Source organism: Geotrypetes seraphini, chromosome 3 (genome assembly GCF_902459505.1).
Source record: "Geotrypetes seraphini chromosome 3, aGeoSer1.1, whole genome shotgun sequence".
In the NCBI taxonomy this organism is placed as follows: Eukaryota; Metazoa; Chordata; class Amphibia; order Gymnophiona; family Dermophiidae; genus Geotrypetes; species Geotrypetes seraphini.
In genome coordinates this window covers 147563238-147584532 of record NC_047086.1, presented here as the reverse complement: position 1 = coordinate 147584532, position 21295 = coordinate 147563238, and the positions used below count along the sequence as shown (strand labels likewise).

General features: G+C 42.9%; 1 protein-coding gene across 1 annotated transcript in view; it reads right to left on the bottom strand.

The window, feature by feature from the left end:
• The window catches only part of SERINC1 (serine incorporator 1), a 43345-nt gene that overhangs the window by 8456 nt on the left and 13594 nt on the right, over nt 1-21295 (bottom strand). The window contains exons 3-7 of the mRNA XM_033937432.1: nt 14549-14742; nt 13280-13359; nt 11582-11719; nt 2933-3102; nt 2748-2838 (exon numbers count right to left, since the gene is read on the bottom strand). Of these exons, the coding sequence (XP_033793323.1) occupies nt 2748-2838; nt 2933-3102; nt 11582-11719; nt 13280-13359; nt 14549-14742 (673 nt within the window). The remainder of the gene's footprint in view (nt 1-2747; nt 2839-2932; nt 3103-11581; nt 11720-13279; nt 13360-14548; nt 14743-21295) is intronic.

The window sequence follows — 21295 nt, the reverse complement described above, 5'->3', positions numbered from 1 at the left end:
AAAAGAAGGCCGCTTTGGTTCTCAAAAGTAGTAGCTGAGAAGGTAAGGAATAAGAGGGTAAATTTAGGGGGGTGGGTCATTAGTGTGGGAAGACTTGATGGGCCTTGGCCCTTTTCTGCCATCATTTTCTATGTTTCTAAGAGGTAAACTACAAAAGATCGCAGATAGAGGAAGACAGGCAAACATATCTGGAAACATTGAGAGAGGCTGGTCATGTAGTCAGGAAAGCAAAGATGCAAATGGAAGAAAAAAATAGCTGACAGTAAAACAGGGAGACAAGACATTTTTTAGATATATTAGTGATAGGAAGAAGTGCAAAAGTGGCATTGTGAGATTCAAAGGTAAAGGGGAGGAATATGTAGAAGCTGATAAAGAAAAGGCCAAATTGCTTAACAAATATTTCTGTTCTGTGTTAACGGCTGAAGCGCCGGGAGTGGGACTGCTGAAGACAAATGTGAATAGGGATAGAGGAGTAATAGACTCTGATCGATTTTCAGAGGGTTGTGTTTGCGAGGAGCTAGCTAAAATAAAGGTAGAAAAAGCAATGGGGCCAGATGGTGTACATCCAAGGGTGCTGAAGGAACTTAGGGAAGTTCTGGTAGCTCCACTGACTGACCTTTTCAATGAGTCTCTAGAGTCGGGAGTGGTACCGGAGGCCTGGAGAAGGGTGGATGCGGTCCCTCTCCACAAAAGTGGAAGTAAGGAAGAAGTAGGGTATTACAGGCCAGTAAGTCTGACTTCTGTGGTAAGCAAATTAATGAAAACACTTTTAAAACAGGGAATGGTCAAGTTTCTGGAATCCTGTGGATTACAGGCCCGGAGGCAACATGGATACACTAGAGGTAGGTCTTGTCAGACAAATCTGATCAATTTCTTTGACTGGGATTGGATAGAGGATATGCGCTAGATGTGGTGTATTTAGATTTTAGCAAAGCCATTGACAGTGTTCCACACAGACGTCTAATAAATAAACTGAGTGCCCTCGGGATGGGTTCCAAAGTGACGGGCTGGGTCAAGAACTGGTTGAGTGGAAGGCGACAGAGCATAGCGATCAATGGTGATAGCTCTGATGAAAGGGATGTTACCAAAGGAGTGCCTCAAGGTTCTGTTCTTGAGCCTCTTCTTTTTAACATTTTTATAAACGATATTGCTGAAGGGTTCTCGGGAAAGATTTGCCTCTGTGTGGATGATACCAAAATCTGCAATAGAATAAACATGCCGGATGGTGTGAATAACATGAAGAAAGACCTGGCGAAGCTTGAAGAATGGTCTGAAATATGGCAGCTTAAATTTAATGCTAAGAAATGCAAGGGCATGCATTTGAGCTGCAAAAACCCGAGGGAACAGTACAATTTAGGAGGTAAAGAACTTAAGTGCATGACAGAAGAGCGGGACTTGGGTATGATTGTATGTGATGATCTTAAGGTGGCGAAACAGGTTGAAAAGGCGATGGCGAAAGCTAGAAGGATGCTAGGTTGCATAGGGAGAGGTGTGGCCAGTAGGAAAAAGGAGGTATTGATGCCCCTGTAAAAGACTTTGGCGAGACCTCATTTAGAATATTGTGTACAATTCTGGAGGCTGCACCTTGAAAAGGATATAAAAAGGATGGAGTCGGTCCAGAGAAAGGCTACTAAAATGGTATATGGTCTTCATCATAAGGCGTATGGGGACAAACTTAAAGATCTCAATCTGTATACTCTAGAGGAAAGGCGGGAGAGAGTAGATTGACATCTTCTGCGGTATGCTCACGAGCACAGATGAATAACCTTATGTTTTTGCATACCATCTCTATTGCATTGGAATATTTTATTAATAAAAGAATAAAACATGAAACAAGAAAACCTCAGTGAGCTACATCTGTTCATTTCTCAAGGTGTCTAACGAATTGTTTAATATAATCATCAGTCTTTATAAATTTATTGCATACATTCCCCAGGAGAGTTTTTTTTTCCAAGAACTCTGTGAAAAGTCATTCTCAAAGACATATTAAACAGCACAAAAATGTATTTACACATTGCTTTGTGTTGAAACTACCATATTATCTCGTGTATAATGCGCACTTATTTTCCATCCAAAGAAATGTCAAACTCTGGGTGCGTATTATATACATAGGTATACACACTGTGATAACTGGGCTCGGTCAGGTGGTGTTGAATTACCTATGGTATTACTTTAACATTTGTAATTTATAGAATATAATGTCTAGAACTCATATCTAATACTTACAGGTAGTTCAATATGGTCTGAATTTAAATTCACTATCCAGTAATCATAGCACTTGTCAAAGATTTAACATATATAGTTTATGCTGTGCCGCATTTACATTAAAGGGACAGCGACAATTATGCCTGTGCATTATACATAGGTATACAGTTTTTTGTATTATGTTATTTTTTAAAAGTTGGGGTGCACATTATACAAGGCAGCGCATCATACACGAGATAATACGGTAATTGTCCCCCCAAATTCTAGCTCAAATCATGTATAAGAATGGTCTTCCTTTAAAGCATAGTTTAAAAAAAAAATTTTATATTGCTATATATGTAAATCTCACAAAACATTTAAGATCAAAGGACTTACCTTAGAGGTGTCCAGTTTCAAACAAACACATAGCATATTTATTTCAACATGGAAATCATACTATATGAATTACAATATTGTTTTTGAGATGGAAACCAGTTTATTTGTACCATAGTCTCCTTTTCCAAAACTTGAAACAACTCTTCAATGTCATCCAGAGAACATACCTGGTTCATTGGTCATAGCAGACCACGTCAAATACATTGTATAAACTGTTATGACCGAAGACTGCAGGAGACCAGATCTTGGTTGCGACTCCTATATAATAATGGCATAAAGAATTCAGTCAGTTAAATACCCATAATGAAGGAGAGTAGAAATGAAGAGAGGAACTAGTATTGTGGAATCATACTTGGATTTTAGGAAGAATTGATATTACAGATGCAGCAAGGCAGAGCAACATGTTGACACTGATGAATGCCTTATTTTCAGAGCAGCTCTCTGGGTGAGTGTAGTAAACATAGAAGAGGACGATGGCAATCAGAGACAGCACATAATTGATGCTTGTAGCAGATAGCAGAGCTGAAAATAAGTTATAAATATGTTAAAAGCATCCCTGCAAAAGTAACAATGTGTCCTACATAATTTAAATTGATTTTTTTTTCTTTTCTTTATCCTTATATCCAATTTACATAAACTATCAAAAAGAAGCATCTTGTGATACTTTAGCATAGACAAGAAACCTACTTAGGAGCATAACACAAAAAAGAACAAAGCATATAAAGGCAATTCATAACAAACAGTTTGTAGAGATGGTTCTATTCATAGTTTGAGGAACCAAAGTTGGCTATGTAAGTGAAATAACTCATTACTTCAAACATGCAGACATATTTAAATAATAGAAAAGAGGTAATGGCAGAGAAAATTCAAAAACACTTCAAAAGATATAAATTTGGTGAGCTGAGATGACTCATAAAAAATATTTAACATTTTTACAACACATTTACAAGCCCATGACTGGAGGGTTCTAACAAATTCAATCCTCCATTGCCTACATCTAAAAGACCATATCAGTGCACAAAAGCAGGAGAAGATTAACCTTGATAATCTTCTTTCTAGTAGATAGAACATCAGTCTTGAACCTGCGGGTTATCAATCCCTGATCATTTACATTTTCCTCCTCCATCTCCCATCACTCTGGTCTGTCCCATAATTCCTCAGTTCGTATCAAAGCAAATGGTCAGCCCTAGAGAAGAAACATAATAGGGAGGGTTATGGGGAACCTCTCCGATAAACAAGTCTGTTCTGCTCATATCACAACTTTAAAAACGAAATGATAATAATAATAACAATTTATGGGGACCACTGACAAAATACTGCAATGAATAAATAGTAGGATTTTTCTTCTTCTTTTCTTCTTTTAAATATCTTTTTTGTGACGCACATAGAGGGGGGTAATGAAAATAAATTATACATAATATGTTATAATATGTTATACAATATGTAACGTATGAATGAAAAGTAATAGAAGGGTGGGAGGAAGGAGAAGGGATAAAAATATATTTAGAATATGATGTATTAGATACAAAAACGATATTGTGTATTTATCAATTGTAATTTAATATTTTGTACATTTTATGTAAAATTTGAAAATTAAAAATATTATATGAAAAGTAATAAAAGGGTGGGGGGAGGGTGAGGGGGAAAATTATATTTAGATATATGATGTATTAGATATAAAAGTGATACTATGTATTTATCAATTGTATTTTAATATTTTGTACACTTTATGTAAAATTTGAAAATAAAAAATAATGGGAAAAAAAAAAAAAAAATTTATATACCGCAGGACCATGAAGTTCTATGCGGTTTACAATGATTAAAGATGTTACAGATTGAGTGGAATAAACAAAGTACAGACTTAGTGATTAACAAGTATATGCAACATAAAACAAGATGGAATGAACAAGCCACCTACCTGAGTGCAACCTGCACTAACAGTCTTGGAGTTCTGAAAGATACTCCCTTGTCTCTTCATAGTAGAAGTGGTCTACTCTACCTTGGCCTTGAAGGATAGAGGAAAGGAACAAGATATCTCAAAATAGACATAGAAACATAGAAAATGGCGGCAGAAAAGGGCTATAGCCCACCAAGTCTGCCCATTCCAAGTATCCGCCCCCCTGAATTCACTCCCCCAAAGATCCCACGTGAGTATCCCATTTTCTCTTAAAATCCGTCACGCTGCTGGCCTCAATCACCTGCAGTGGGAGTCTGTTCCAATGATCCACCACTCTTTCGGTGAAGAAGTACTTGGCATGTCTGAGACAGAAAGCAGGTTAATAAACATCTGACAGGGCGGGCTTCAAGACTGATATTCTTATCTACTAGAAAGAAGATCATCAAGGTAAGTACCTAATCTTCCCTTCTAGTGCAATAGGAACATTAGTCTTGAACCTGTGGGACGTATCATAGCAGTTCTGAGTCTAGGGAGGGACAGATAAGCCTGCTAAAAGTTCCAAAGAACTAAACATGGTATCCTACAGGGCTTCTACATCCACCCTGCAAAACTTTGTGAAAGTATGCAGGGAGGACCATGTAGTCACTCTACATATTTCTTCAGGAGATATTGCTTTAGAATCTGCCCAGGAGGATGCTACACTCCTAGTGGAATGTGCCCCTCTTGAAGGAATGCTAGAACCAAAGAAATTGGAGCTGTAACCGGATCCACCTTCTCCCACACATATTATCAGGCCTTCGCATAGATGGCCAACATTGTCTTCTTCTTGGATCTTAGGAGATCCACTTCTGAATAGCCTTTGCGCACTAAGGCTGCATGCTCAAGAGCCATGACGTAAGACTGAAGCGCTACGGATCCTCCAGGGTGATTGTGCCTTGTAAGAGTAGCCCCGGATGACATGCTAATCCGAGAATCTGGTCCCTCTGTAGACAGACGAGATATGCATACTACAGACACCTTGGCCACCTTGGAACTACTGGCCCCAGGGAGACATTCTCCGAAGGTCTCTGCCTACCATGGGTCACAGGGGAAACACATACAGAGGCCCTGCCTCTGGCCATGGCTACACCAGAACATTCAAATCAAAAATCAGATGCCCCCATTGATTTACAATGCTGTCAAACGCCTCCTGAGAGACCATTCTCTGGGATTTGCCAGCTGGAAAGTCCACTTGCCTTGTTGTCCACTCCCACTACGTGTGCCACTGAGAGAGCCAACAGATGAAATCCTGCCCACTGAAATAACATTTGGGCTTCCAAGCATAGAGGAGTACTCTTGGTGCCTCCCAACTGACATAGGCCAGCACCATTGCATTGTCTGAGAAAACATATACTGCTTTGCTCTGCAGTGACCTGCCCAGCGCCTATAGCATCAGGTGAATGGCTCTCATTTTCAATTGATTGATCAACCACTTCCTCTGAAAGGAAGACCAATAGCTCTGCACCAGTTGTCCTTCACAATGGGCTCCTCAACCATATAGGTTGGCATCTGTCGGCAGAATCACCCAAGTAGAGATACACAGTGGAACTCCTCAAGATAGAGACCGCAGCTCCAGCCATCAGTTCAGACTGCAATGCGCTTCTCTTGTCCAAGGTGGGAGCTATCTAAAGAGCATCTGTCTGTGGGGACCTCTGGATAAGAGCACTTCCTGGAGGGGGCATAAATGTGCCCTCGCTCAGGAGACTATGTCTATCGTTGCTACCACTGACCCCAGCACCTGCACCTATTGCCATGCTGTCGGCGCTGGTTTGTCCTGAATCTCCTGTAGCTTTTATAGTAACCACAAAAACCTAGGAATGATCAGAGAACTTTCAAATCAGTAGGTCTGACCCAAGTGGCAACTGCTGCAATCCTGTCTGGATCTGTAGCAATACCTCTTTCAGACACAATGTGTCCCACATACTTTACCCAAGGCACACAGAACTGGCATTTGTGCCTGGTTGAGTCTGATAGTTAATTGTTATCTGCGTTCTCCTCTCCTGAACACCAATTGTGCCTCATTCAGGGCTGCAACTTCCTGGCATAGCATAGCCACTAGGTTCTGCAAATCCTTCTCTTGGTCCATAGTCACCAAGGTAGCTACTACTTCTTTCTCAACCTTTGGAATAGGTATAGCACTATCTTGTGTTCTCAAGGAGGCTATTTCTTTTTGTAACTGCCCGATAGACTCTGTTAAGCAAGCCACTTCATTTATACAGGTAAAAGACTTGGCAGGTAGTTCTGAGATTTTCTTTGCCCCTGCCAAAGCCAGTTACTGCCTTCTGCTCCTCGTCATCTCTTTGAGCAACTGTAAAAAACCAGGAGGCTTTGTTTTCTCTAATGGAGACTCAGGTGCATGATCATTCTGTCAGCATAGGAAGCACCACTTACTAGTTGTTCTGTCATGGCAGAAATTTTTTCTTGAGAGTGCTAGGCCATCCTTTCTGACTACTATCCTAAACAGAGCTTCTAGCCTGAATCTGAAACTGTTTCTCCCTCTTTCTTACATGTGCTTCTAAATAAAAAATACAGATTAGGCCCACCTTCTGCAGTGCCAAATGTATTTTCTATTTGCTTATAGGCACTCCTCAACTGAGGCTTGGGGTTTTTCAGCTTTTACAGCCTCAATATCTCTAGAGCTGAGCCCCTTAGGTTTTCACCTATTCACCACCTTTTGTCCATGGTAGGGCACTCACACTCCTGGGTAGCTTGCTCCATCCAATTTTCATAATCATCTTCTTCTCCAGGCACAGAAAGTCTACTTGAAAAAATTCTTAACCTCTTATAGAACAGGGTTTTCTCTTTTGAGTCTTTTGATTTTCTAGCACCTTTCCTATTACTAGAATAATAGAGGCAGTGTCTATTTCTCTGTGACTGAGCATTGGTTTAATTTCAGCTAGTGTTCTATCTTGCTGATTTAATAATTCAGTGAGTTCCTTCTCTAGAGTACTATCTTCTGTCTGTTCTGAGGGGCCACTAGTTCTTTCATTGCCAGAATCTTCCAGATTGTGGCCTCAGTGTCTCATCAGAGGTTTGCTTGCTGAATTTCTGCACTTTGAAAGATTCAGTGAGCCCAGTAATCCCCCTCCTCACTGCACTTTGAAAGATTCAGAGAACATAGGAATCCCCCTTCTCACATTGGGAAATCCAAGATGGCCACCACAACAGTGATTCTGGTGCCAAAAACAGTTTGTGGGAGTTAACAATCAAAAAATTGGGGGAGTAGATTTTAGAGGTGGGGAACCCTGTCCCTAGCCCCAGAAACCCTCAAAAACCACTTTTAGAGATCCCCCCTGATTTTTTTCATAGGCTATACAACCAATACTCACTGTGCAGATGTAGGGAGTTGCTGAAAATGCAGCAAGGTAAATGAGAGGACTTCTGCCTCAGACAAGCCTGGAAATCAGACAGCTTTCTTTTCAAGACTGCCTTTCAGTCCTACCAGGCGGATTGAGAACTCAATCCCCACCAAAACCCACGCACAAAGTCGGGGAGGAAACAAGACGGCCCTTATCCAATTGCAAAACCACTACAGGGCCACTCATCCTGTGCTCAAGCTCTCTGCGGACAAAACCTGGAGTAAGCTCTGCTTCCAACGAAATGGATCTTGAGCTCCCGGACTGTTAGTGCAGGCTGGCCAAGCAGGTGCCCTACAAAGCAAGATGCCTCTTGGCTAAAGACCTCTGCCCTCAGAGTCTGCATTCTCCCACAGCCAGAATGGCCTGTAACCAGGATCTTCTGCAAAACCGAAAAGCCTCACAACTGGATTAAAAAAAAACCAAAAAACAACCACCCGAACTTAAGGGAACAATAAGCACGAGCAAAACAGACAGGCTCCTAACATCTTGCATATACAGCAAAAAAATAAGAAATTAAAGGACAGTCCAGAGTAATGGGAAACATCTCGCAATCAGGGACTGATAACCCAAAGGCTCAACTCTACAGAATATTTCAACTTTACAAAGCTGGGAACACTGGTAAATAATGCTGTCCAAGCCTTGCTTTCAGCTACAAATATTACAAAGGTCAGAACACCTACAAGCTAGCTTAAGGAAAAGGAGTTAGGCTACTGTCTGCCTATTGGTTTAAGGACTGCACAAAAAGGAAGCTTTGCTAGTGAAACAAAGTCTGTGTAAAAGTCCCCCTCCATATTCGTGGGTTCAGCACTCACAACTTTGATTATTTGCAGTTTTCTTCTCGATGACCTACCCTGCATCCCAAACCTCTCCACTTACTTACTGACTTACTTTTTAAAGCCTGATGGTATAGCAGTGAAGCGGGGCAGGAGTGATTTCCCTACGCTCCTGCCCCGTGCAGAACCACAAACAAAAATGGCTGCCGTGAGTTCCCATGCTCTCGTGAGACTAAAGCGGAAACTCATGGCAGTCATTTTTGTTTGTGGCTCTGCATGGGGCAAGAGCGTAGGAAGATCTCTCCTGCCCCATTTCACTGCTATACCCATCAGGCTTCAAAAAATAAGTGAAAAGGTCTGGGAGGCGAGGATGGGTCAGAGTCAGCCCTAAAGTTATTTGCAAATTTTTCTCATTCACGGGCCGGCTTTGCATCTAATCCCCGCAAATATGGAGGGAGGAGTGTAAGTGGAGAGCACCAGAAGGCAGGAGAGAGGTGAGTCAGAGTCAGTCCTACAGTTTATTTGCAAATTTTTCTTATTTACGGGCAGGCTTTGTACCTAACCCCCACAAATATGGAGGGAAGAATGTACACAAAAATCTTGTTTTATTGCAAATATTATCTAACATGCCTCTCTCCACAGATTTTTGCAAATGGTCTATGTATTCACGGAAAAAGGACCATACATGATTAGAACAAACTTGACAGCACAATTACCGTATTTTCGCGGATATAACGCGCGCGTTATACGTGATTTTACGTACCGCGCATACCCCTCGCGCGTTATATGCCTGAGCGCGGTATACAAAAGTTTTTAAACATAGTTCCCCGCCCGACGCCCGATTCACCCCCCCAGCAGGACCGCTCGCACCCCCACCCCGAACGACCGCTCGCACGCGCTCCCACCCGCACCCGCATCCACGATCGGAGCAAGAGGGAGCCCAAGCCCTCTTGCCCGGCCGACTCCCCGACGTCCGATACATCCCCCCCCCGGCAGGACCACTCGCACCCTCACCCCGAAGGACCGCCGACTCCCCAAAAATATCGGGCCAGGAGGGAGCCCAAACCCTCCTGGCCACGGCGACCCCCTAACCCCACCCCGCACTACATTACGGGCAGGAGGGATCCCAGGCCCTCCTGCCCTCGACGCAAACCCCCTCCCCCCAACGACCGCCCCCCCCCAAGAACCTCCGCCCGTCCCCCAGCCGACCCGCGACCCCCCTGGCCGACCCCCACGACACCCCCACCCGCCTTCCCCGTACTTTGTGTAGTTGGGCCAGAAGGGAGCCCAAACCCTCCTGGCCACGGCGACCCCCTAACCCCACCCCGCACTACATTACGGGCAGGAGGGATCCCAGGCCCTCCTGCCCTCGACGCAAACCCCCCTCCCTCCAACGACCGCCCCCCCCCAAGAACCTCCGACCGACCCGCGACCCCCCTGGCCGACCCCCCCACCCCCCTTCCCCGTACCTTTGGAAGTTGGCCGGACAGACGGGAGCCAAACCCGCCTGTCCGGCAAGCAGCCAACGAAGGAATGAGGCCGGATTGGCCCATCCGTCCTAAAGCTCCGCCTACTGGTGGGGCCTAAGGCGCGTGGGCCAATCAGAATAGGCCCTGGAGCCTTAGGTCCCACCTGGGGGCGCGGCCTGAGGCACATGGGCCAAACCCGACCATGTGTCTCAGGCCGCGCCCCCAGGTGGGACCTAAGGCTCCAGGGCCTATTCTGATTGGCCCACGCGCCTTAGGCCCCACCAGTAGGCGGAGCTTTAGGACGGATGGGCCAATCCGGCCTCATTCCTTCGTTGGCTGCCTGCCGGACAGGCGGGTTTGGCTCCCGTCTGTCCGGCCAACTTCCAAAGGTACGGGGAAGGGGGGTGGGGGGGTCGGCCAGGGGGGTCGCGGGTCGGTCGGAGGTTCTTGGGGGGGGGCGGTCGTTGGAGGGAGGGGGGTTTGCGTCGAGGGCAGGAGGGCCTGGGATCCCTCCTGCCCGTAATGTAGTGCGGGGTGGGGTTAGGGGGTCGCCGTGGCCAGGAGGGTTTGGGCTCCCTTCTGGCCCAACTACACAAAGTACGGGGAAGGCGGGTGGGGGTGTCGTGGGGGTCGGCCAGGGGGGTCGCGGGTCGGCTGGGGGACGGGCGGAGGTTCTTGGGGGGGGGCGGTCGTTGGGGGGAGGGGGTTTGCGTCGAGGGCAGGAGGGCCTGGGATCCCTCCTGCCCGTAATGTAGTGCGGGGTGGGGTTAGGGGGTCGCCGTGGCCAGGAGGATTTGGGCTCCCTCCTGGCCCAATATTGTCGGGGAGTCGGCGGTCCTTCGGGGTGGGGGTGCGAGTGGTCCTGCCGAGGGGGGAGAAGAATCGGACGTCGAGGGGGGGCATCAGGCTTTCAGAATGGGGACAGGACTTCAAGGGGGGACAGGCAGATCTTCAAGGGGGACAGGCAGACCTTCAAGGGGGACAGGACTTCAAGGGGGGACAGGCAGACCTTCAAGGGGGGACAGGACTTCAAGGGGGACAGGCACTGAGAGGCGGGGCAGTGCACCGAAAGTCAGGGCGGGTGAACGGTGAGTCGGGGCAACCAGAGGAGAGTCGGGGCAGTGCACCGAAAGTCAGGGTGAGTCGGGGCAACCAGAGGAGAGTCGGGGAGGGCGAAAGGAGAGTCGGGGTGGCCAGAGGAGAGTCGGGCAGCATGCGCGTTATATGCCTGAGCGCGGTATAGAAAAGTTTTTGTACATATCAAAGTGATTTCTGCGCGCTATACCCCTGTGCGCGTTTTACAATGGTGCGCGTTATATCCGCGAAAATACGGTACTACTACTTTTTTACTTATTTGAGCTATTGTGCACTACAATGGCAATCTAGACCAACTTGAACCTCTTATCCCAAGATTTGAAAAACACATACGCAAGTTTTCAGATTAAGGTGAAACTAGACTCTCACCTGCATACCAGCATCTTGAGTTCCCTTCCTCCATTTTTTCTACCCAAGATTCATTCCAAGCGTGAGCAAAGTCAATGAGCAAGACCAGCTGAATCAAGATGAAGCAGAAGGCACCACCCATGCCTACATAAAACCATACTGAAAGGCAGCAAAGTAATTTAATCAGTGTTAAAGACTAATACAGATGCAAATTGTTCTCCAAATATATCCTTCCAAAACTAGCAGCATTCCCCTCCTGCACTAAAATAATGGAGAACATGGTGCTTTTATTTTCTTCTAGAAGCCCCCAACCCCCATGTGGATCTATTAATGCATCACAGGCAGAAGAGTCTGTTCTGCAGCATTACAAGGCAAATTTGACCTTCAATACCTTTGAAAAATATTGAACCAACAGCCTGCTTGGGTCATCACATTATTTAAGGCAGAATGGTAACAATTACTCCCCAAAACTTTCATAAGTTCTTTAACCCATCATATATACTTAACAAACATTTTTTAGATATATCATTGATAGGAAGAAGTACAAAAGTGGCATTGTGAGACTCAAAAGTGAAGGAAGGAATAAGTAGAAGCTGATACAGAAACGGCTGAATTGCTTAACAAATTTCTGTTCTGTGTTCATGGCTGAAGATCTGGGAGTGGGTCCGCAGAAGACAAATGCAAATAGTGATGGTGGATTGGTAGACCCCGATCAATTTTCAGAGGGTTGGGTTCGTGAGGAGCTAGCTAAATTAAAGGTAGACAAAGCAATGGGGCCAGATAGTGTACATCCGAGGGTGCTGAAGGAACTTAGGGAAGTTCTGGTGCAGAGCTCCCCAAGTCCAGTCCTCGAGATCTTCTGGCAGGCCAGGTTTTCAGGATATCCAAAATGAATATGCATGAGAGATTTGCCTGTATTGCCTTCTTGGTATGCAAATCTCTCTCATGCACGTTCACTGTGGATATCCTGAAAACCTGGCATAGGAAGAGGTATGGCCAGTAGGAAAAGGGAGTTATTGATGCCCCTGTATAAGACTCTGGTGAGACCTCATTTAGAATATGTGTACAATTATGGAGACCATATCTTCAAAAAGATATAAAAAGGATGGAGTCAGTCCAGAGGATGGCCAGTAAAATGGTACGTGGTCTTTGTCATTAGAAGAAAGGTAGGAGAGGGAAGATATGATAGAGATGTTTAAATACCTACGTGGTGTATATGTGTATGAGTCGAGACTCTTTCAATTGAAAGGGAGCTCTGGAATGAGAGGGGCATAAGATGAAGTTAAGAGGTGATAGTCTCTGGAGTAATCTAAGGAAATACTTTTTTACAGAAAGGGTAGTAGATGCATGAAACAGCCTCCCGGAAGAAGTGCTGGAGACAAGAGTCTGTGTCTGAATTCAAGAAGGCGTGGGATAGGCACGTGGAATCTCTTAGAGAGAGAAAGAGATAATGGTTACTGCAGATGGGCAGACTAGATGGGCTATGTTAGATCAGTTATGCTGAAAGCAAATCCATTTGGCATAAATGATTGAACAGGAACATAAACTAAGCTACTGGAAACCTACCTGCTCTCAGAAGATTCACACTGCTGATGCTATTTCAGCTCCAATGAACAATTATTTTTTATAAGCACCAAATAGAACGTTATCAGCTGGTACAGTTCTGTCATAACTAACTGCTTCATCACTAGTGACAAAAAAAGGTAAGCTCCAACTTACCAGTAGTAAAAGGCCCTTCCGGTATGAAGAAGGCTCCAACAGTAATTGCAACTGCTGCAGCAAATTTAAAGAACCAAAATCTAGAAAATAAATAACCACCAGGAGTCAACATTAAAGGATGAATTTGGTACCTAACACCTAAAATCCACAAAGATATCCTGTATTTAAAACAAGTCACTCATTAATCATCACCCTGAATGAATCACTTCAGATTTCGCCGGTGCTGCTACATTAATAGATATTTGACATGCAGACTTATCACACCATTGTCATTGGTCAAACAGTTTTCTTCATTTTTTAAAGCTGAAATAAATATCTCTTATCTTATATATCTTTTAAATATTTTTTAACTCATTATTATCGTAAGTAATACTCATCTGACTATTACTTATTGATAAATAACCCCCCTTTTACAAAACTATAGCATGCTTTTAAGTCCTGGTCGGAGCGGTAACAGCTCCAACGCTCATAGAATTCCTATGAGTGTCGGAGTTGTTACCGCCGCAGCCGATGCTAAAAACTGCACTACAGTTTTGTAAAAAAAAAAAAAAAAAAAAAAGGGGGGGGGTTAAATTTAATGAGTGTGATAAGTCTGAATATCAAATATCTATTAATTCAGCAGCACCACCGAGGTCTAAGTGATTCATTCAGGATGATGATTAATGAGTGATTTGGATATTACACTCTAAATAGCTTGTTTGAAGTGTGTGCGTAGATACTGTATTTAAAACAAGGCCACATGAAGGTGCTAAGACTTACTTTCATAATATAGAACTTACAGAAATTAAACCAGTGGTATAGACAGAACTGAATTTTTGGAGGGCGACCAACGGTTAACGAGGGCACTTGCTGTGAACAACCATTTTCCTTCCCTTTCTTCACTCTCCCCACAACAACCCAAAAAAAGGAAATCTGAAGCCCAAGCTAAGAGGTGATGCAACATGGCAGCCCTATGAGCTGCTTTCGCTTGCACTGCTAGTAAGATCAGCATTAGGAATTGCCCCCATGAGAATTGAACATCATTTCTCAGCCGACTCAGGTTCCAGATTTTTTCAGCTGTCAGAGTTTGGAAGATCTATGCAAACTACAGAGTTTGGAAGATCTATGCAAACTACAGCAACAATGCTCCTGAGTGCTGGGGAAGCTGAGGCAAAAGTGGAGGAGCCCCGGCCTCCCATGCAATGCCCCTAAATTAGACTGTAGCACTGTATGTGTTCTTCCTATTAGGCCTAATTAATATCCTATTTTCTCCCCCGTTTGGCATCTTACCCATTATGTACTGCAGCTCGGGGATCTTGGCTACTCTTCACCTTTATCATGAGTAAGGAGAAAAGCAGGAAGAACATGGCCATGCCGAAGCACACACGGTATACTGCCTTGTATCCAACAATGACATCACAGTTCACATGACCACGAATTTCAGGAAGGGATGATCCAATCCCTCCTTCACAAAAGCCAGGAATCTGCAATAAAATAGTGCACGGAGTCTTACTAATCTTCAGAATTAATTATATACAAATATAATGCAGCATCCTACATCCATACTGAAGATAATGCAGTCTACCAGCAAATAATTCAACTAATTTTTATAAACATAAAGGACAGTACCTGTAACAGGTACTATCCAGGGATAGCAGGCAGATATTCTCACATATTGGCGACATCATTCATGGAGCCCAGTACAGATAGTGCAAAGGTATACTGTCAATTTAAAGTTTTTGAAGGTCTCCAGATTGCCCGTACTGTACATGCACTGGTGCATTCCCTCCCGTTAGCTTGCAGGCCCATCAGTTCAATAAGAAAAAGCTAAGAATCCAACTAGGGGAGGTTGAAGGGTTGTGAAAATGTCTTCCTGCTGTAACTATGCTTTATCTCAGGACAAGCAGGCAGCATATTGTCACATATGGGACTCCTTAGCTGTAATTTCAAGGGCAGGAGGGAAGTTGGTTATTAAATAGAGAATAAATTTTGTAAAACTGCTTGTCTAAACTGACTATCTCGTCTGGAATGATACTCTAGACAGTAATGGGAGGTGAATATATGAACTGAAGACCAGCTTTACATAGATCCTCAAAAGAGTGGAACGTAGATGAGCTAATTTGAAAGTCTTTTTTGTAACATCACTGTTTGTATACAGTCTCTTCCTCTGTAAACCGCTCTGAACTGCTTGTAGTATTGCGGTATACAAAAATAAAGTTATTATTATTATTACTACTACCGAAGTTGCCATGGCTCTAACATTGTGTGCTATTATATGACCTTCCAGCGGCAGCCCAGCCAGAATATAGCAAAAAACAATACAATCCACCAACCGTGTAGCAGGAGCTCCCAGTCTTTTAGAATCGAGTGGAAATTCTGTGAGGCTTGGTGCGATCTAAGTAATAAGCCAGCACACGTCTGTAGTCCAACATATGGAATGCGGTCTCACCCGGGTGAGAATGCAGTCTTGGAAAAAAAAAAAAAGAAAGGAAGTACTTACTATAGGCTAGTTGAGGTGAAATTCTGAGACAACCTTCGGGAGGAACTTGGGGTGAGTCAAACCACCAGAAAGTTGTACATGGTGGATCAAATACAAGTGGTTTAACCCTTTCAGGACCAAGGGACATATTTGTCCCATAACTTTAAAATCCTATAAATTTTAATTGGGATAGTCTACAGTTCTAAATTTGATATGTACGGATTCCATATGATACTGCCTTTATGTAAACAAACTGGTTCCGACATTCATTCATTAGCGTCGTTGCCAGATTGACGAGAAGATTCACTTGCCACACTGTCCATAAGCCAGAAGTTTGATTTTAAAAAAAAAAAAAAATGATATTTCACACAAAAAATCAATTTTTTGGCATCTGCAAGCCCTTTTTACCATAAAAATGTCGTCAAAACCACAAAAATTGGCCTACGATCCTTATGGTCCTGAAAGGGTTAAGCTCACTGATCTGGCTTACAGATGTGATGAGATTAAGAATACTACCTTCCAAGTGAGATACTTGAGGGACGAAGATGTGAGTGGTTCAAAACATGGCCTCATTAGCATGGCAAGTATGATGTTAATATCCCAAACCAATGGTGGAGGACTGATTGATGGTTTGGTATTGAAAAGCTCTTCCATAAATCTGGAAATCAAAGGATGTACTGTAGAGGGCCTTTTGTCCAGAGGTGCATGAGAAGCACTGATAGCACTAAGATGTACTCTGACTGAAGTGGTTTTAAGACCAGAGTCAGAAAGGTGAAGGAGGTATTCCAGAATTGATGGCAGAGGACATATTTCTGGATATAATGAATGTCAATTACACCAGATAGTAAAACGAGTCCACTTGAAGTGGTAACAATGTCATGTAAAAGGTTTTCTGGATGCTTCAATGACTGCTGAAACTGATGCAGAGAAGTTAAAGGTATCTAATTGGTCAGAGAGAGACACCACGCTGTGAGAGCTAATGAACGAAGATTAGGATGGAGAAGGGATCCTTCATTCTTCGTTAGCAAGATTGGAAAAATCTGTAGTGATGGGTTCCATGGGCCAAATTGGTTAACGAGGCCACTGAGGTGCTATGAGGATCATGTTGGCAGGTTCAGAGTTTGAATAGAGTTTTCTCTATTAGAAGAATTGGAGGGAATGCATACAGAAATCTGTTTGTCCAGTGGAGAAGAAAAGCATCTATCTTCTGAAGGATATATTCTGGAGCAGAAGACTGGAAGTTTGTGAGGGGAAGCAAAGAGATCTATATCTGGAGTCCCCCAATCTGCAAAGATTTGATACAAATCTGTTGAGTGACCACTTGTGAGGTTAAAGGAATCTGCTTAGGTTGTCTATGAAAAGGTTTTGTTTCCAAGTTAAATAAACCGCTTTGAGGAATATGTTGTGAGGGATTGCCCAGGACCAGATTTGAATTGCTTCCTGGTAAAGTGAGCGAGATCCTGTTCCTCCTTATTGTTCACGTAGAACATGGCCACTGAGGTTGTTTGTTCGGACCAGTACGATCTGGTTGAGAAGATGATCTTAGAAAGTATGGACAGCGTTGCAAATTGAGGTGACTTGCATCTTCTAAGATAGGAGATTTGAGGTCTGCAACCATTGTGAGGAGAGTACCCATTTGAGGTTCTCTGAGATGCAGACGGGCAAATGGAGTGACAAACTGTAAATGCCATTTGGCAGGCGAAGATAAATCAGAGTGTGGATACTTTGTTGCACATTTGAAGTAAAGTGTCAAGTCTCTGCTGTGGTAAGAAGGCACAGGCTTAGGTCGTGTTTAGAAGGGCTCCAATAAACTCCAAAGTTTGGGTTTATTGGAGATGTGATTTATGGCAATTATCTGCAAAACCCAGATTGTCCAGGAGATGCACTGCAGAATTGATGGCTAGATGAGCTTCTTGAGGTGAAGGAGCTTTGATCAGCCAGTCATCCAGATAAGGGAACACATGAAAGCTGCAAGAGCGGAGTGTTTCAGCCACTACAACTACACACTTTGTGAAGACTCTGGGTGCTGAACAGGACTGTGGAGTCGGTAGATAAATCCTTTGACTCCAACTCCTCAATTTCTGGTACCCACGACTCTGACTCCTCTGTATTTAATATGCTAATGTATTTTCCACGTTGATTGAAGGAAAGCAACATATACGCCATTTAACCACAGAACTACTGGCTAGGAAGCTGACGATCTACTGTATTGGCAACTTTAAACAAAAGACAAAAAAATGAAAACAATAAGGTTTTATTTATTGTTTTTATCAAGTGGCTATAAAGTAGTAGTATAGCATGCATAAAAATCAGAAACAGGAACTTTACCAGTTTAAAAATATGAACCACATTCTTTGGTAGTTTTAAAACAAAAACAAAGCTTAACTACAAGAACAAAAACAAAAGCTGGAAAAATGAAAACAGTTTATATATTAAACTTGGAATATAATTATAGAGTAGAATAGCAGTTAAATGCAATCCAAAACTAACTAACTCAATGTAGTGCTGTTCTAAGAAACAGAATTGCTTCTGCCAGATCCTCTTTCACAGAAGCTCTTAAATCTGACATGATTATTTTTAGAGCTGAAAATAGTCTTTCAACACTGACTTGGGTGGGTGGCATTGCTGTTACGGTTCTAGCCACATCACTAATAATCTTGGCATAAACAATGATGACTTCTTCTACAGTCAGTTTCGATAAGCGATCATACTTTTCTACTTTTTTAAAAAACTCCTGCTGGAATCTCTTTATTTGGACATTTTCTGGTCGTTTATCTTTCACGCATATGCGACGTTGCTTTACTGAATTCAATATAAGAAAAGAAACTGAAAGTTTTATTCAAAAATAAGTAATGGCTCAGAGGTTACAGCTATTTTATGTGAAGCGTAATTTCCCGTGCAACATTTTAAAAATGTGCCCACTTTTCGGCATAGATTGGCAAAAAATGCCCACAAATAATGTGTTAATTATGATTATTGTTTGTGAAATGGGGCATTTGAACTTGCTGTATTTTTTTAAATTATAATTTATCATAATTTAAATTTATCAGGAGTTGGAGTTGATACATTTTTATCGACTCAGACTCAGACTCCAGGTACCCAAAATTGTCTCCGACTCCATAGCCCTGGTGCTGAAGATAGGCTATATGGAAGTACCCTTTATTAGTAGTAATGTGTGCCTATCCAGAAGTGAAGGTATTTTCTGTGGGCTTGGAAGATGGGAATGTGTGTGTAGGTCTCCTTAAGATCCACAAAGCAAAGCCAATCATTCTGATCTAATAGTGGTAGGAGAGTTCCCAGAGACACCATGCAAAACGTCTCCTTTATTAAATATTTATTGAGAGCACAGAAGTCTACAATTGGACATAGTCCTCTGGTTTTCCTCGGTATGAGAAAATATTTGGAGTAGAACCCTCGGCCCTTCTCCTGTAATGGAACTAGTTCAATGGCATTGATTTGGAGGAGTGCTGAGAGCTCTTGGAGAAGAAGGGTGGTCTGCTGGGTGTTGAAAACAGACTCTCTTATAGGATGGTCTGGAGGTATTCTTTGCAGGGGTAGAACATAACAATGCCACACTATATTGAGGACCCATAGGTATGAAGTGACGGTCCAGTGGTGTTGGAAGTGAATAAGACAAATTCCAATGGGAAAATCTTGAGGAGGCTGTTGGACATTGGCTAGGCTCTCCAGAATAAGAGTCAAAAAGACTACTGGTATTTTTGTTGCGTTTGAGATTGGCTCTTTTGAGATTACTGCTGCTTAGGATGTCTTTGTGCAGGTTGACTGGTTGTGGAAGACAATGAGGCATACCTGTACCTAAAATCTGTAAAATTGTTTGGTAGTGTGAGGTTTGGAAGTTTTTGCAGATGAAAAGTGTGGACATGGATTGTTCATATCTAGTGATCTTCTTTTCCCCAAAGAGCTCATCACTTAAGCAGGGAATATTGGCTAGACATTCCTGGATACTGGCAACTAGATCTGATACCCTCAAACATGCCTGCCTCTTCACGACAATTGATAAAATTGATGCTCTGGAGGTGACATCAAAGGTGTTGAAAACAGATCTGGCCATGTACTTAAGGGTTTTGAAAAAGTCATTGGTAATATGTTGGAAATTGAGTAATTGGTCATCTGGGATATGTTGTTCATAGTGTGACAAACTCTGAACTAATGACTTCATATAGGTCACATAGAAGATATAGCTCAAAATGTGACTGGTCAACATTGAATTTTGAAATAAACGACAGTAAAATTATTCCAATGTCCTTCCCTCTCTGCCCAGAGGGGTACTAGCATATGTTCTGGAGCTAGCTTTCTTCAGAGCAGATTCTATCAGGACTGACTGATGCTACAGCTGAAGCTTATCAAAACCTTGGCAAGACTGAACTCTGCAGAGAGAATCCAATTTCCGTAGAGTGACTGGGACCAATAGCGGTGTTACCCAAATCTTAAACATTGTATCTATCCTTTAAGAGGTTATGGAATGGAAGTTTGAGACAGTCCTTTAGTATTTGCTTATAATCTAGAGCAGGGGTGTCCAACCTTTTGGCTTCCCTGGGCCGCACTGGCCAAAAAATATTCCTGGGGCTGCGCAAACACTGCAGCAAGACAGAGGAGGGAGCTGGCAAGACGGTAAACTGCATAAAAAATAAAATTACTGCATAAAACTACTCTCAGCAGAGGGGGCAGCAGAGGAAAACATTGCATCGCCCTCGACCGGGGCCGCACAAAATACTTCACGGGGCCGCATGTGGCCCTCAGGCCGCAGGTTGGACACCCTTGATCTAGAGCATTGAAGAGGTCAGCTCTTGGCTCCGACTCAAGCTTAATTGGCAGGGCTTCACCCATTTATCTGATATAGAGTGTAAAGGAGAGGCTCTCTCATGAAGATCTCCTGCGAGGTGGAAGAGATAGATCTGAAGAGAGCCAATATGATTCTGCAGCTGAGAGTAAATCATTCAGAATATGCAATATCACCTACAGACTATAGATCTACTCTATTTTCTGCCCCACTCCAGTTGTTAACCTTTGCAATTATGCTAACTGCTGTTCCTACTTATACTGTAGTCCTTTGATTTTGATCAACTTTACCTCTTCCGTAAACCTCTTATGTTGTAGCTCGCTGATTTTACTCAGTTTTACCTCTTTTGAAAACCGCATAGAACCGAATGGCTTATGATAGATAGATAAGATAGATAAGATAGATAAGATAGATAAGATAGATAAGATAGATAAGATAGATAAGATAGATAAGATAGATAAGATAGATAAGATAGATAAGATAGATTAGATAGATTAGATAGATTAGATAGATAAGATAGATTAGATAGATTAGATAGATAAGATAGATAAGATAGATTAGATAGATTAGATAGATTAGATAGATTAGATAGATTAGATAGATTAGATAGATAAGATAGATAGATAGATCTATATAAACTTGTGTTAAGTTATGAATCATACGTTTCAATGTCCCGTCGTGGAGTCAAGGATCTGTGCAGTACCTGACATCAAGATGATTGAGGCGGGGAGAAATATTTACTGTGACATCAAGGGAA